General features: G+C 35.1%; 1 protein-coding gene and 1 long non-coding RNA gene across 2 annotated transcripts; both read right to left on the bottom strand.

Moving 5' to 3' along the window:
• Window positions 1-924: 924 nt before the first annotated feature.
• LOC115983355 lies at window positions 925-4147 on the bottom strand. Its single transcript, XR_004090029.1, has 4 exons — window positions 3989-4147; window positions 3779-3823; window positions 2062-2112; window positions 925-1167 (listed from the first exon to the last, which is right to left on the bottom strand). It is a non-coding gene; the product is annotated as an uncharacterized LOC115983355 (long non-coding RNA).
• Window positions 4148-5454: 1307 nt separating this feature from the next.
• Window positions 5455-15145, bottom strand: LOC115983974 (histone-lysine N-methyltransferase, H3 lysine-9 specific SUVH3-like). The gene is made up of 3 exons (XM_031106842.1): window positions 14915-15145; window positions 12218-14698; window positions 5455-5815 (listed from the first exon to the last, which is right to left on the bottom strand). The coding sequence occupies exon 2, from the start codon at window positions 14393-14395 to the stop codon at window positions 12281-12283; it is 2115 nt and encodes a 704-aa protein (XP_030962702.1). The 5' UTR covers window positions 14396-14698; window positions 14915-15145; the 3' UTR covers window positions 5455-5815; window positions 12218-12280.
• Window positions 15146-15978: the final 833 nt, after the last annotated feature.

Here is a 15978-nt window from a genome sequence, read left to right as displayed (position 1 = left end):
ATATAATTTCAAAAACCCTTTTTTTTTTTAAAAAAAAATTCTGACTTTGTGATTCTCTAAGTGATATAAGATTATATGTAAGATTCATACCCTCACTTCATTGTGTTTCGCCAAATTTTGTTGCAACCAAACAGATCCAAAAAAATGAATATTTAGATGAACATGCCTAAAAAAAAGCAATTATAAATTATAATGTGAGTTCTATTAACACACTTGAGCATTTGGTAAAATTTGTGCATATTGTTTTTAGTAATTTATGTAATTAATATAAAAAAAGAAGAAGACCAATTTCACCCACTAATCCAAATGGGGTTATATATTAACTTTCAGTAAGACACATTAACCAATTCAAGACCCAATACACGCTAACATATCATATGAAACCCAAGAAAAACTAAAAAAGAAACACCTCGTATGGAGATTGCAACACAGTTCATGCATATTAAAATACTAGTATTATGATACCAAAGAAGTGGGACACTGCTTTTCTACCTGCAGTAGAATGTAAAATAAGTAATATGATACCAAAGAGTATAGGTCATTAGGAAAGAAACCAAGTAAGAACCTTTCCACTAACTGATGTGCCAATTGGAAGAGGTCTTATTGTAACAATACCATTCAGAGCTTCTTCAAGAACATTAGCGGAAATTGTAGTCTTAATTGGGACACCCAGCTTGCTATAAACAAACAAAATGAGGGGTTATAAAAGCTCAAGGACTCTGATAGCTCCTAATCTACCAAGTAAGATACCACCTGAATAAAGCCGCAAACATTGTATTGACGGTACCAAGATTAGATAAGTCAATTTCCATGTCCATGCCTTCAGTGCCGGAACAATCACTTGGTGGAGTGGAGTATAGTTTGAAAGAACCATCAATAGTTTTTTTTTTTTTTTAACAAAGAGGAAGTTTTATTTAATCAAACAGCCAGTTTAGGAGAGTATAGTTTGTTACAAAGCACTTTCTAAAAGTGTCCATTTAACAAACATTCCCGAGATACTTATCATACATAAAACTCAGGAAGACTCATAAATAAAAATTCTGTCCATTTGCAAGCTTCCCCTTTTATCTATAGTCCATCAGCCACTTCGCTATCCTCTTGGTGCATGAGAGCAGCCTCCCGGTACGTGTGAGCAGCAAGGATGATCCAGCTGCGAGTGATGAGGGACTTGCATTCATTAAACAGCTTCTAATTAGGGACCCGAAATATAAGAAAAAAAAAAGTAGTGACATTTTTATTAAATTAATTATTTGTCTTTTTATCTTTGTTACTCACCCACGCCCCCAAACACACCCTTACTTACCCACTACCAATATTATGAATTTTTCTATCTTTCTAAATTCAATCTACCATACCTGATACCACTGAAAATATCAAAACATTAAAAACATCCCATATATCATAAGACAAAATTAACCAGCAATACCCAAACTTCTTAAATCCTAAATGGGCCTAATCCAAAAGCCAAGCAAACGACATTACAAAATCCTTAAAACAAAAAAAAAATAATAATAAACGCCAAAAAAACAATATGATTTTATAATGCGCTACTAACACACTTTTCTTAACTTTAGGATTTTTTTTTTTTTTTCCTAAATCACTACCCTCTGTTGATCTGTTTGTGCACGTTCCTATTGTTGCCCCAACTACAAACAAACAGTAAAACAAATAAACATTATTTAATATTTTTTACAGCCCCTGCAAAAATAATTTTCAGTCTCTAAGAGACAGACTGATAATCACAATCACATATTCACAGAACAATTATTCATATGTTCAATTCACAATCATCCTCAGCACACCCAACATACCATCACGACCCTCTCATCTCCCCCTCCACCCAACCAGTAGTCAATCTTTCTTAACCAACAAAACCCACCTAGAAAATCACTTGCTAAGAAAATACTAAACAAAATCATAACCAGTTGCACCAATTGTAAACTGAATTGTGCTTCGTTCACCAAAAAAAAAAAAAACCACCCTGAAAAGAGGAACTTCAAGCAAATCAAAAAACAAAATGTTAATTTGTTAAAATTGAACAGTTTTGGTGGAGTGAAGTACCTGATGAACAGTGGAGGACCGCTTTAGTGGTGGTGGTGGAGTCATGAGCTTCTTCCTCAACCAGTAGCCAATGGCAAAGCAGACAAGGCCGATCAATATCACCCCTATCGCCGAGACAACTATGGAAATGATAAATGCATGGTTGGTGTGCTTACTACTGGGGTTGGGGTTGGTCATGTTGACCTTCCTGTGGGAGTGTTTTTTGTGGTGAGGAGGATTGATCGGGTTAAATTCTCCTCCTCACCACAAAAAACACTCCCACAGGAAGGTCAACATGACCAACCCCAACCCCAGTAGTAAGCACACCAACCATGCATTTATCATTTCCATCGTTGTCTCGGCGATAGGGGTGATATTGATCGGCCTTGTCTGCTTTGCCATTGGCTACTGGTTGAGGAAGAAGCTCATGGATGATAAAATGACTTCTAACCAAATCCTCATATTATCACATACAATATTGCTCCTGGCAAGACAAATAGTAGCAGAAAAGACATCAGCATGAAACTAAGAACAGATTACGAGACCAAACCATAAAAATAAAATTTGGAATCATTTACTACTACCTCCGTTTTTTTTAGACAAAGAACTATAACTGAAGTTAAAGTTCTATTCCACGAAATTAAAGGTCACAATGTAGGAGAACTCAACACCAGTAGACTCTATAATACAATCTTACTGAACTCATTGAAACACATAAATACGATAAACCAAAAAGTACACATAAAAGCAATGAAACACTTGGTAAAAGTTTGGTTGACTGTACAGATGGGAAACAGAAGAAGAAGACAGATACAAAGAAGATAGGTGCAACCAATTCAAGTTAATTGGGTTAAAGAGTATTTGAAGATATGAGCTCAGGCAGAGAGGCAGAGCAACAGAACAGAGTATTGGAAGATTTATGTTTAAGCTTGAGCTAAACGACTGTGATGTTTCATACGACCTGTAGTTTAGACTTAAATCAATTATAGGCTTAGATCAATTAGAAGCTACGTATATGAACACGTGAAAAGAAGTGATTGGTTGTAGATGTTAAGCCCGTATAGTGTGGAGTTTGTTAGAGTTTAGTTATTTTCATTTTGGGATTAGTTCAGGTATATATGCCTCTTGTACATTCAGTTTTGATTATTAATGCAATTACAGAAATTTATACTTCAATCTTTTCTCTCTAGCTTCTTGTGATCTTCTCTATCCTCTAGCTCTCTGTTTTCTTATACACTTAGCCAGAACTGTTTTCCCGCTTAACCCACTAGACCAATCAACCAATCAACAAAACCAACCATTTGATGGCTGAGAAAATCAAGGAAGAGGAAACATGATGACATAGAAACTTAGAACCCAAATCAACGAAGGCACAAGCAGTTCCATTAGGAACCCTTTATTGGACACTACACAAAAGTTTATGATCCAAAATTGCAAACCAGCTCCTATTTCTTTACCCATCTTCGCTCAGCAACCAAAAAAACCCATTATTTAATTACAAACGATAACTAATAAAAGAAAAACAAAAAAAAAAGGCCCAACTCAATCCGACATTCCAAAACATAAATTTTATCCAACTAAGCCAGAAGACAATGTATCAAAGTAAGTCAATATAAGAATCCTTGTTGTAACTCCCAAACAATCGAAGATCTAACTCATTTTCTCTCTATTTTCTTAAGTTCCAAACCAAAAAAAATTGTTAAAAGCCCCAAAAAATGAAAGACGTAAAAAAACATACCTTTTGAGAAAAAACTGGATTTTGGCCACTGAGCTGCTCCAACACCTAAACATAAAAAAATACGAGATCCCAAACAAAAACAATCAAAACCCAGTTGGGGGTAGCACAAGATTGACAAGATAACATAGGTGAGGATAGAAATGCGCGCACACACACACACATATATATATATATATATATATAATTGATAAGAAGAGGAAAAGGAAAAACCTAGGAGGCCCTGGTGAGACGATCACCACTCTCTTCAATAAAAGAAAAAAAAGAAGAAGATAAACCATCAAAATTCCGTGCATAGTGACACGCTAAAATGTGCATCAGAGCTGTTTTTAGAGACTGTTTTCTGCTTGTTTTTTTTCTTAAACTAGCAAAGCATTTAAGATGGAGTTGGACTGACTTCTGCATGCCAGTCCTCGTCAACTTATAGAAAGACGTAAGTACTGAAATAATAAAAAAAATAAAAAAATAAAAAAACAGAAATAAGACGAGACTACCTTCTGTCCAGAACTAGCGTAAATATTGTCATGTCAACACGTTTTCAAAATTATTTAGAAAATTAACCTCTCGAGTGTAATAAATTATTTGCAACCGTTGGATTAAATCAAAGGTTGAGATTAGAACTATTGCACTAGTAAACTAACTAACTAGTTCCCTTTACATTAGGATTCGAACCAAGGTGCTTGGCAAGAACATAACCGTATTACCACTAAAGCTAACGCACTGAATTGTTAAAAAAATATAACTTATAAAATATATCAATATGTATAACTAAATAAAGAAATACTTAATTAATTAACTACTTAATCACACACATTAATGTTAATTAGAAAATTATAAACATCACGAAAGTGATGAGCAGGTTGCTTACTAGTATGTACTATACCTTTTTTTTGGGGTACGATAAAATTATCCCTATTTAAATTATTGGTAAGCTTTCAAAATCCTATCTACTTATTTAGAAAATAAATGAATAGAATTTTAGGGACACTTGGTGGAATTAATTAAAAACCGTTGAGCTTTCAAAATCCAATCTACTTATTTAAAAAAACAAATGAATAGAATTTTAGGGACATTATGGTGGAATTAATTAAAAACTCTAAGAATATCTTAATGCATGGTCCTCATAGCCAATTGAGAATGAAGGTTATCATCAATTTCTTGAATACGACAACAAGATTTGGTGTGGTAGAATTTTACTAATAAAATTGATTAGACTGATCAGAATTGGAAATGGATCTCTCTCTCTCTCTCTCTCTCTCTCTCAACTTGGGGTGAGGCACAGTTGAATATACCTATTTTGTACTATTTCAGTTACACCCACACTAGATTAATCTTTTGTCAATTTTACCATTATTTTAATTTATATATATATATATTATGAACTCCAAATTTTATATCAATCAAATGTCACTAATCGTCTAATCTATAAATGCACAGGTTTAGCTTACTTAAAACAAATAAATTATTAATAGTTTATAGATAGCATGAGTTTTTGCTAACCATGTAATGAGGTAAGTGGTAATGTTAAGTGGTTGACCCACATGAAATGATATTGCTCCAATTACAAATTCCAACATCAACATTCCTAAAAAAATATTTGTGAAAGTGTGCTGTGCCTAGCATTAGTGTTAGATTTAACTCCAGTATATGGATTATATATAGACAGATTCCTTCCCTGCTTTCACAAAACAATTAGAAGAGTTTTAGGATAACATCATGAGCTTGCACTGCTAATACAGCTACAAAAGTCAACAATAGAATTCTGTCACAACACATGGTTACAAATGCAAATTACTGCTACAAAAGCATTTCAAGGTGAAAGCCATGGCCATTCTTTAATACTACAAGACCAATAACTTTACCATTCAGTCATACACAAGATAGCAAAACACCACTATTCCAAGAGGGGGAGTACTGTTTACAGCATACAATCTAGCAGCTAAGCTTGGTCACAGTAATGGAAAATGTGTGGCCATCTAAGAGGAACTTTGGATGGAACAGGCTCCCAACAGACGCGGTGTTTAATCCTTGTTGGTGTGCCTGTTACATGATAAAAGTGGAAGCACATATAAGAGGAAAAACAAAACCGTTTCACATACAAAAGGTGAATAAAGTAAACCATTGTAATATATTCAACAAAAACTGGTCACAAAAATTAAGATTGCCCATACTGCCAGATGAAAAAACAAGTCAATGATCAATACTTAGTTCCAATCAACAATCAAACTGAGCATGTTAATAAACATTCAACCACAAGAAACCTAGTAAGATGGTAAAAATTGGAGTGTCTCAAATTACAAAGGGTCTAATCATTTTAACCCAATAAAATATGCAACCATTTCTAGAATGCAACCTGATATGCATATACTTCAGCTTTGGAATTTTGTTCTAACTTCTAAGCTCCACAGCCCTATAATCATTTCTTCCTTTTCTAGCTGGGAAAGGGGACTCATGAGTCATGCCTATGGTGCAAGTACAACATATTTTATGCCCGCTTAAATGCAGTCTTATTAACATTTAGCTTACGCAACCTTGTATCAAGTCCATTAGAGCTACCTCTTGTCATTTTATTGTAACGTAAGGGTATTCGTAAGGAACTCTTAAAGTAGCCCTAGACCTTTCTCTCTCTCTCCTTTTTTAACGAAAATGATGAGAGATTGTTGCTGGAAATTGTTTGGTCATGTTCAAAAGAGAGCTGTTAATGCACCAATGAGAAAGTTGCAAAGCAAAGGGAATAAAAAAAAAAAAAAAGGGTAAAGGAAGACCGAAAGTAACATTAGTAAAAGTAATTAAGGACATTTCAATTAAGAAAGTAATAGAGAGTATGACTTTGGATGGAATAGAATGGTGGAAAAAAATTTGTTGAGGATCCATAGCTAACACCCAAAAAAATTTTGAACTAAGGCTTGATTGTTCTTGTTATCAAGGACTTAAATTCAATGAAAATAATTTTCAATGTAAGATACTTTTGCATTCATCAAATTTACAAATAACCTAGTATTACATTTATCACTTACATGTATCTTCAATTCGGGTAGTTTTAAGTGCAATTTAAAGTGACTTCGTATTCAATTTCAAACAAAATACATATTGGTAGGTTGTTTGTTGGATTTGGTTTCTTTTGATTTTGCATTCTCTTAGGTTTTTTATCTTGTTAGATTTGGACGTGATTTCTACGGAAAAATAAATAAAGGTACACACATATAAAATATATAAGTAGGTATATACCTATGTGTTTATTTATATAAGAACGGATATGGTAAAAGTGAAAAATAAAAATAATTAAAAATTTTATATAAGAAAAAATAGTAGTGGGTTTCAAAGGTTTTTCTTTATAAGTAATAAGTTTATTGATGTCCAAAAAAAGGGGAACACCCTAGTACACAGGGAGTGTACAAGGGTTGAAACAATCAAGAACAAAAATTACAAGAATCTAAGAAATCAGGAAAAGATAAAAATGATTGGTTCCGCAATGCAGCCAACCAATCCATTAAAGTTCTAAAGAAAAATAGTCTCAAGTCTGATATGGAAGAAGAAAAAGGAGGAAAACTGAGATCCCACCTTGTGCGAAGGTGCACAGGGCATTGGATGAGAAGTAGAAACACAATTCTATCATATTCAAAGGTGTGTTCAGTTCCAGCATTATATGCCTATAGTTTTCTGCCTCCTTTCAATTAGGTCTGTCCTCTTAGTGCACTTTATTTTATATGAACTTTTTTATCCTATAGACAAAAATAACTGTTAAAGAGGCATATGTGGCAAATCATCTTAAAAGTTCAAGTCTAAAGACTCTAAACTCCACCTTTGGAAGTCACACTATTGAATATTTTCCATGTGCCTAAAGTTTTTTAGCGTGAATGTGGCTTGTATCATATGCTTACAAACTACAAAAACATTGCTACCAAGTTAAATAACCCATGGCAACACATCAGAGATTGTCAGTTAAAATTCACTAAAAAAGAAAGACATGTAAGACTAAAAATTTATTTTTTTATTTTTTCATTCAACCACCCCCCCCCCCCCCTCCCCCACCCCCCTTCTCTTCCCCCACCCCCCCTTTTTTTTTTCTTTCCTCCCAAAACAAAAACTCTAAAATCAAGATGAAATAATGAAAACTCAACAACAGGAATAAGCACAAGTACATATGTCACCATACTACCAGAACAAACATGAGAACATGTAATCAATTAATCATCTGCAGGACTGTGATCAATTTCAGTTTATCATACCAAGCAAGGTCTTATGAAAACATTCAGTGCAAATATTGGAAAGTATGAACAAATGAGTTTACTCTAATCCCTTGTGAATAAAATCTAGAACAAATATAGTTTCTCAAGAAAATTCAGGTGTCAAGCTTCCATATTTAGAAAGAGAATCCCCTCAATTTAGCTGTCCAACAGAGAGAGAGAGACTGATATCCAAAATCATAAGCTAGCATTTCCAACTACCAAAGGGTTCAGAGCAACATTTATTTAACAATGCTAGAGAATTCTTCAATAACACTATGAATATGAACAGAACCTTCAAAATTTTGGAAGGCAGAATTGACTACAAGGAACAAGATACTAACTAGATCCCCAAACTACCAAAACAGGAAGAGATAGCAGTTTCAAACTACCAATCCCCAAGTTTTATTTGACCAGTGTTCCCAAATCAAGTTCATGCCTTTCAAGAGGCAACCAAGTGGGAAGAGTGTGTCTGATGTATGAAGCACAAAGATAATTGTATTTTAATTTTAATTATTTATTTTTTTATATGTCAATTGTATTTTAACAATTTTTACATTGGATTTTAATTTAGGTCTTATTAGTTAATTAAGTTTACATTACCTTATTTAATTTCCCAGAGTCAAGATCATTTTTCCCAATTATTGAATTACGAAACAACCCTTTTGGTATTTTGTTATTTTAGTAAAGCCCAATTATATTTGTTCCCTCAATTTTTTATTTTTTGAGAATCAAGTAGTGTAAAACCCAATTATGGAATTAAAAAATTAACCATTTATCAAAAGGGTTAATTTTGTAATTCAGTAATTGGGGCTTTCACCTAAGTCAATTTAGGGTTTAGACCTAGGAGTCTGTATAAACATGCTATTATACAGTGTGCTATTGTACAATAGCTTGGTGCTGATTCCAGAAAACCTACTTAGTCTGTATAAACATGCTATTGTACAGTAGCTTGGTGCTGATTCCAGTCAAACCTACTTAGTCTCTGAGTACTTGATAGTGATTCCAAGAAAGCTTAGGTTCTGATTCTTAAGTTATTTTTATTTATATGTTCTTTAATTTGGGGTTTTCCACCATTTTTGGTTTTATCCTGCGTCAGTTTCTGTGAATAAGAGATAAATTTACCACCCTCAGATCATCATACTGTCAAATATGTTGGTTTATTTCTTCTTCTATTATCCATAAGTTAATGGCACAACCAAAAGAACCTAACCTCAAAGACCCCAAGACTATGAAGGCTATTAAGAAATGATAAGTTATAGCAGCCCAACTTTGTCTAAACCCTCCAAAACAGAGAAGCACAAGTAAAATCAGCAACCCCCCAGGTGGCCATGGCAGCACGCACATGCATATTGTCTCTCAAAATTGCACTTTTAAAAAACTACCCCAAAGCCAAATTATGGAATTAACTGAAGAGGACTAATAGGCATCTTGAACACAGACACTAGTAAAGTGCATGAATTATTCCTCTGTTATTTGCATTGAAAAAACATACAGTGAAAGCAGCCAGCTATCTTACATGAGATATTGTCAATCAAAATAGAACAACTATAAATTAATCTTTAGAGCTTGCCTATTGTTCAAGCACGGAAAGAACAGATATCAATATAAAGTCTCAACCACTCAAACCTAAATGCAACATAGTTGGCAATCAAAGGAAAAATAAAAAAATCCATACTTTTTCTTTACAGGTGGAAAACAGATTGTACCACAAAAAATTACAGCTAAACTGCAAAATACACCCCTAAAGTTTGGGGGCCTTCGGATTTTGTCCCCTAAAGTCTCAAAATTTTGATCTGACCCCCTAAGGCAGCCCCTATGTCCATTTTTTGCTGATGTATCTATTAAGTACCACATCAGCCAGTTACCTATGCTAGTTGGTCAAATGAAATGATGCCACGTAAACCATGTAATTAAATGCATTAAAATAAATCCTAAAATAAAAATAAAAAATAAAAAAGATAGAGAAACTCAGGAAAGATTTCCGATGGAAAAAAAATGCTCCAGTTCTCCATTCTCATATGAGGCCAGAAAGTTTTCTTTGACAAAGCTGGAATCCGGTGACCGCAAATGCCAGACCTCTTCTTCATATCAGTGATAGTACCCACTCCCCCCCTATCATGACAACAGGAACTTTTTCTCTTTTGTGAAAGGGCCAAGCCCCTTCTGAATCGAGCAAACCCTGCAAGGGTTCTCTCTCCCTCTTCCTCATAGCCCCCAAAACAAAAGAATCCAAGAAAGAGCTTCTAAATAACAAAACAAGAAGAAAAACCCAGATGAGGAAATGGCTTCTATATCAGAAAACAATGAAGGCCCAGATTAGATAACAGGGAACAAAGCCTAAACCAATAAGGAATGCCACAAAGTTATTGAAAAATTGCCTAAGTGAGAAAGGAGAGGATGAGAGAGAGTGGTATAGCCAAGCTACTTCTTTGTTCTCCTCTAATCAGATTCTGGAGTCAGTTCCGGACTTGGATTTGTTATTTTCCTATCTGGGGTGTCACAAGATTGCCCTTGTTTTGTTATTTTCCTATCTGGTCGGGGCTGTCACAAGATTGCCCTTGTTTAGGCAGAGTACAGCTATGGGCTAAGAGATCGAGCACTTCTTTTTTCTTTTTTCTTTTTATCAGAAACCAGTGATTCTATTTCAAATCAAAAATGAGAAAACTGGGTTACATCTGAAATCACTGCAGAGTCTATGATGGTTGGAGTTTCCTCCATCCAAGCTACAAAATCATCCACAATTGGGTATATCAGGCTAAACCATGTGCTGCCTTATTCCCCTCCATCGTGTGTGCCTCAGTTCAGTTTTATGGAAGTATTGCAACTTTATAAGCATTCCAGCTATGATGTTATCAATGGCAGGTGATATGTCTGCTTCCTTTTGTAGAGCCAAGTAAACAACCAATGAGTCACTTTCAACAATAATGTTCTAAATGCCGATGTCTCAAACAAAGATTACAGCCATTTCCACAGCTTTTGCTTCAACCTCCAATGCTCCTAAAGGAACCTGCAAGTTTTTGCTCATTGCTGCCACCACTCTCCCTTCTTCATCCTGGATTAACACATCAATCCCTAAAGTCCATATTTTATATCCTCCTTAGTCCAATATTGACTGTGAGAAACTAATACTACTAAAGAGGGTTTTGTTATGTCTAGATTCTTTGATGAGCACTGTGATAATGAAACAGCCCAGAGAAAAAGAGACAGGAGACAGTGGATTCCAGCTTCGTCGGAGAAAAATCAATGTCAGTGTCCTTCCATCGGAGATCTTGCCTGAGCTTCTCCATCTTTTTTATTTAAAAAATAAATAAATAAATTTGTATATTACTGAAGATTTTAGGAATTATTTTAATTTATTTAATTACATAGTTTACTTCTAATTATTTCATTGGACAAACTAGCATAGGTAACAAGCTTATGTGGCACTTAATGGTCAACCAAAAGAATGGACAGAGGGGCTGCCAATCAAAACGACCCCCTAACATTAAGGGGTCAAATCAAAATTTTGAAACTTTAGAGGGCAAAATCAAAAGACCCCCAAAATTTAGGGGCATTTTTTGCACTTTAGCCAAAAATTACTGTTAAAATTTATCTTTAAAAAATCGATCAAAACAAAGGCTTGATTGGTGGTTAGTTTTCCTCAGTAACAGCAATGCACAAACATTGACTATTCTACATTTCGTTCAATTTATCATCAAACAAAAGCAGTTATTTGTTTGTCCAGAAAACAATACTTTTTATTGGTAAGTTACACCCGATGGGTCTTGACTCTTGAACCCATAAACTCACCCTCCACCTTGCTACAAGGGGAGGAGGTGACATTTGAGCTAAAGCTCATTGGCTTTTCTATCTAAGTTCACCTCAAGGATATACATTAATTAGCTTTCTTCAGCATACGGGACCTCACACCATTACAAAGAATATCTAAGGAAATTTAAGTCTATAACCAAAGAAATCAGGCAGAAAACTATGCAAACTTACAACTCAGAAATCCTTCAAATTTGAGATTCAGGAAATGTTAAATGCCTTCTTACCTTAGTTCCCATTTACTTCTAAATTTAGAACACACAAGTTTTTAATATAAAACACAATAATCAACATATGGAACGAAGATATACAAACATGTCATTTAGAAAAATAAAAATATAAGGAGTTTAAAAGTTTAAATATTAGCTAGCAGTCACAAAACATGTACATATGGGAGATTTCAAACCTTCTATCCAGGACCATATTTGCTGGCACCATGCTTGTCTGCTGGTATGCAAACCTTAAAATATTAAGCAAAATAACCGCGGCAGTTTGATGATCCGCATAAGCATTTCTTTTTCCTATTGAGTGCACTGTTACCCTCAACCTCATCTGGGCCAGCAATCCCGTAATCAAAAGTCAACTCTGTCATAGGGGGGATATGTCTAATTGCAAAAAATGCAATGTGTAGAAAGGATTGACTATTGTGTTCATATAAAACTGGTTGCCAGAAAACATTTGGTGAGCAACTATGATTCATAAATCGTGCTACATTTCCAACATTCTTCGCACTTATGACTAGGTCAGATGGAAGTTTGTATTCCTCATTAGATTCATTAGAACTTTCTCCCTCCAACAATCCAGATTCATAATTCCACTTGAAAGAACCATAAACACGGGACGTATCAAAAACATACTCATCATTTTCACCTTCCTCCCCACCCTGCTTTGCCTTGCCTTTGTCAATAGCTTCACCTGCATACTCACATATAAAAGTACCGCAACGAATAGGGTCCCATGACCGGAGGCCCCAACCCTTATCCACTGTTTTAAATACTTCCAAGTGGACTTTCAAACCAGTCTGTGATACTCGGTTTTTACAGTTAGGAAAGCAAGGACAGGTGGGACCACATTCATATATCAAAGGCTTCCGGCTCACGAGAATACCATTGGTAGTATATGGAAATTTACCACCATTTTTGGTCACGCAAGAGCAGTTAGAATCACCTGGTTGGCATGCATTATGGCAATTGCAGCCAAAAGAAGGCTGTGCTAAGTTGAATGATTTTGAGTACTTGAGAGTGGGAAAATAAGTGAAATAAGCAGGGCCCTTCTCTTCATCAATATCATTTACAAGTGAAACAGGTGTACTTTCAGCCCCAGAAGTGAGGTCTGGAAGAATAAGTCCTACCCTTGACGAAAAACCTTCCTTCCACTTCTGAATTGATTTCCAAACAGCAAAGGCATCAGGCTGCCCAGGCATCCTCACAAATTTGTACTTAAATATATTGCAACCAGATTTGCTCTCTATCCATGACTCTTGGATTTTATAAAGGCCATCATATACATAGACCTTTGATGAAGGACTAACAACATCTTTCAGACCCCGAATGACACGTACATCGTTGCCCCGCCTCAAGCTTCTCTCCAGAGCAAGATTACCTCTTTCAAGCTTCTGATCAGCTGCTTGTTTGTCTCTCTTACCAAAATTGCCACCCTGACCACTATAAATCAGAACATCCCTATCCTCTGCATCATCATCATATCCTCCAGATGAAACAATGCTCACAGCCACAGGTTCTTCTTCCAGATCACCCTTGACAACCAGAGAATCAATTCCACCCATAGACTGAGCATGTAATCCCACCAAACACAATTCCATACGAAAAAAGAAGATGTCCCCAACCTCAACTCCAGGTACAGCTCCAATCCTCTTCTTCATGTTTGTCCGAAAGCCACTGGTCATCAAAATATTTGAGGCTTTTAAATCTGAACGCTTGATAATCCCAGTGGTCTGTTCCTTGGCATCTTCAATTTGGCTGAGCCTTCTCCGGAGCGCATCAAATGTCATAAGCACATGATTAACCACCTCCCTGTTACCATCATCCCGTTCGCTTTGACTAACAGTAACAACAATAGTTGGAAGAGACATTTTGGTAGCAGCAGGACGGCGTGAAGAACCAGGGTCTTGATTTTTCCTCGTCTTCTTTTGGGACGAGTTGGAGCCACGCAAGTTAGGTCCTGTGCGTTTTTGACCTTCAATATACCCATCTTCATTCATTCTTAACCCATCACCATCCCCACCTGTTGATGGCTCAGTGTCTCCATTAAAGGCACCTGAGAATTCTGCTGCTTGCAAGCTTCGAAATGCCCGAAGAGGAGTTGGATTAGGACCCATTGGCATTGGGGTTTGATTCTGCTGGTTATCAGATGAGGTTTGAGATCCTTGGAGCCCACAAAATGGGTAAAACGGTGTAAACTGAGAAGGGAAAGGGCCATGGGGTGAGGCACACACAAAGGGAGGAGTTTGAGGACCATTGGGGAAAACTGGTTTCAATCTACGCAGAGGCTTCACATCCAAAACTCTAGACTTATCAAAAGAGTTTGAAGGAGGAACAGAGTTGAAACCTGACCCTCCTTCCATTACAACAAAAACCCCTTCAACCAAACAGCAACAACACAATATTCAAGTTCCCCAACTCTATCCTCCAAATCTAACAAATACCCACTTCTTCCTTTTCCTTTTTACACAAAAACTAAAGACTTTATACAATTCTTAACTCCATTTTCACAACCTTACCCTCCTTCCATTACAACCCCTTTTAACCAAACAACACTATATACCCTCACAAAAATAGTAAATACCCCCCACTTCTCCAAAATCTAAAGAACACCCAACTCTCTATTTCATATTAGCATAGAAGTCTGAGCCTAAAAGCTGCAACTTCTGTGAACAAACAGTACCAACACCAACATTAAGGTTATGTACACATTGTTGAAAACAAATCACAGTTTTTTAGCAAAATAAAACTCATAAGAGTAAGAAGTAGATGCATGTGCACGTGTTACTTGGGCTTGAAATTGAACATAATCATCGGATCAAAAAAAAAAAAAAAGCTTCAAACTTGAAACAAAAGTTTGAGAGAGTAAGAGAGATCGCTACCTTTTGGGAGGTTGAAAAGTTGACTAATTGTTGGTGGGGGCTTTTGTGAAGTGGAGAGACAGAAATACAGAAGAAGAAGAAGAGAAGACAAAGTTTGAGAAATGAAGAGAAAGAGAAAGGGGCAGCTTTGTCTGTCTAAGTTGCTGTCTTTCTCTGTGCTTAAGCTTAGCCTTGCTAAGCCATTTTGCTTATGCCATCTAGGAATTTCTTTTGTCTGAATTTCATTTTCCCGTGCCTTAAATCTTTTCTTGGTTACGTGTCTTTGAGAACCTTATTCGTTTTCTTTTACGGTTTTACCCCCAAGCCTAAAAATATTAAATAAATAATCACACATTTATTTAGTCCTAACTAATAACGTGCGTTTCCATGTTTTGAAACAACAAAGTTGAGCTCCAAATTTAGTTGGGACATGTCTCTTTCAGGTTATTTCATGTTAAAATATAAAATTATTCATATGTATTATTTAATTATTTAAATAAGATGTGTGATTAGTGGGAAAATTTTATATAACTAAAATTATGTGTGGAGAGTCTCTCTCTTCAATTACCACATATATTCATGCATATTTGAGTCAAACTTTTTCATATTTTAAAATGATCCTTATCTTTGGATATGTTTTATTTTGGTACTTCTAAAGTTATGTCAAAAGTCATTCATGAAAAAAAAATAAAAAAAAATAAAAAAAGTTTTTTGTCAAAATTGCATGTCATTAATTGCTATTTTCATTTTCTCAATCTTTAAACATAAATAAAAAAAAGTGTGTATATAGAGAGTTGGATTCAAGTTACATCTGGTGTAACTTTTAGTAATGTTGTACTACTCAATATTTTTTAATTGGATGCAGATATTGACAAATCCACCATTATATTACATTATCTTCATATATTCTCTATATTTACAAAATTTCAAGGTTAAAATAATACATAAAAGATGAATTTATATATATATATATATATATAAATATATTTGAATATCCAATCTCTTTCCTTCTTTGATTTTTTTAAAAAAATTTGTTATTTATTTATTTTTCTTTTGTAAACAATCAATTATATTAAGACAAAAGA

Source organism: Quercus lobata, chromosome 4, assembly GCF_001633185.2.
Source record: "Quercus lobata isolate SW786 chromosome 4, ValleyOak3.0 Primary Assembly, whole genome shotgun sequence".
Classification (NCBI taxonomy): domain Eukaryota; kingdom Viridiplantae; phylum Streptophyta; class Magnoliopsida; order Fagales; family Fagaceae; genus Quercus; species Quercus lobata.
Note: the sequence above shows the minus strand (reverse complement) of the source record. Positions and strands in the feature narration are given on the sequence as shown.

What these genes read in the sequence shown, in the direction of transcription:
- LOC115983974 (XM_031106842.1), bottom strand. Translation starts at nt 14,395, where the DNA reads ATGGAAGGAGGGTCAGGTTTCAACTCTGTTCCTCCTTCAAACTCTTTT.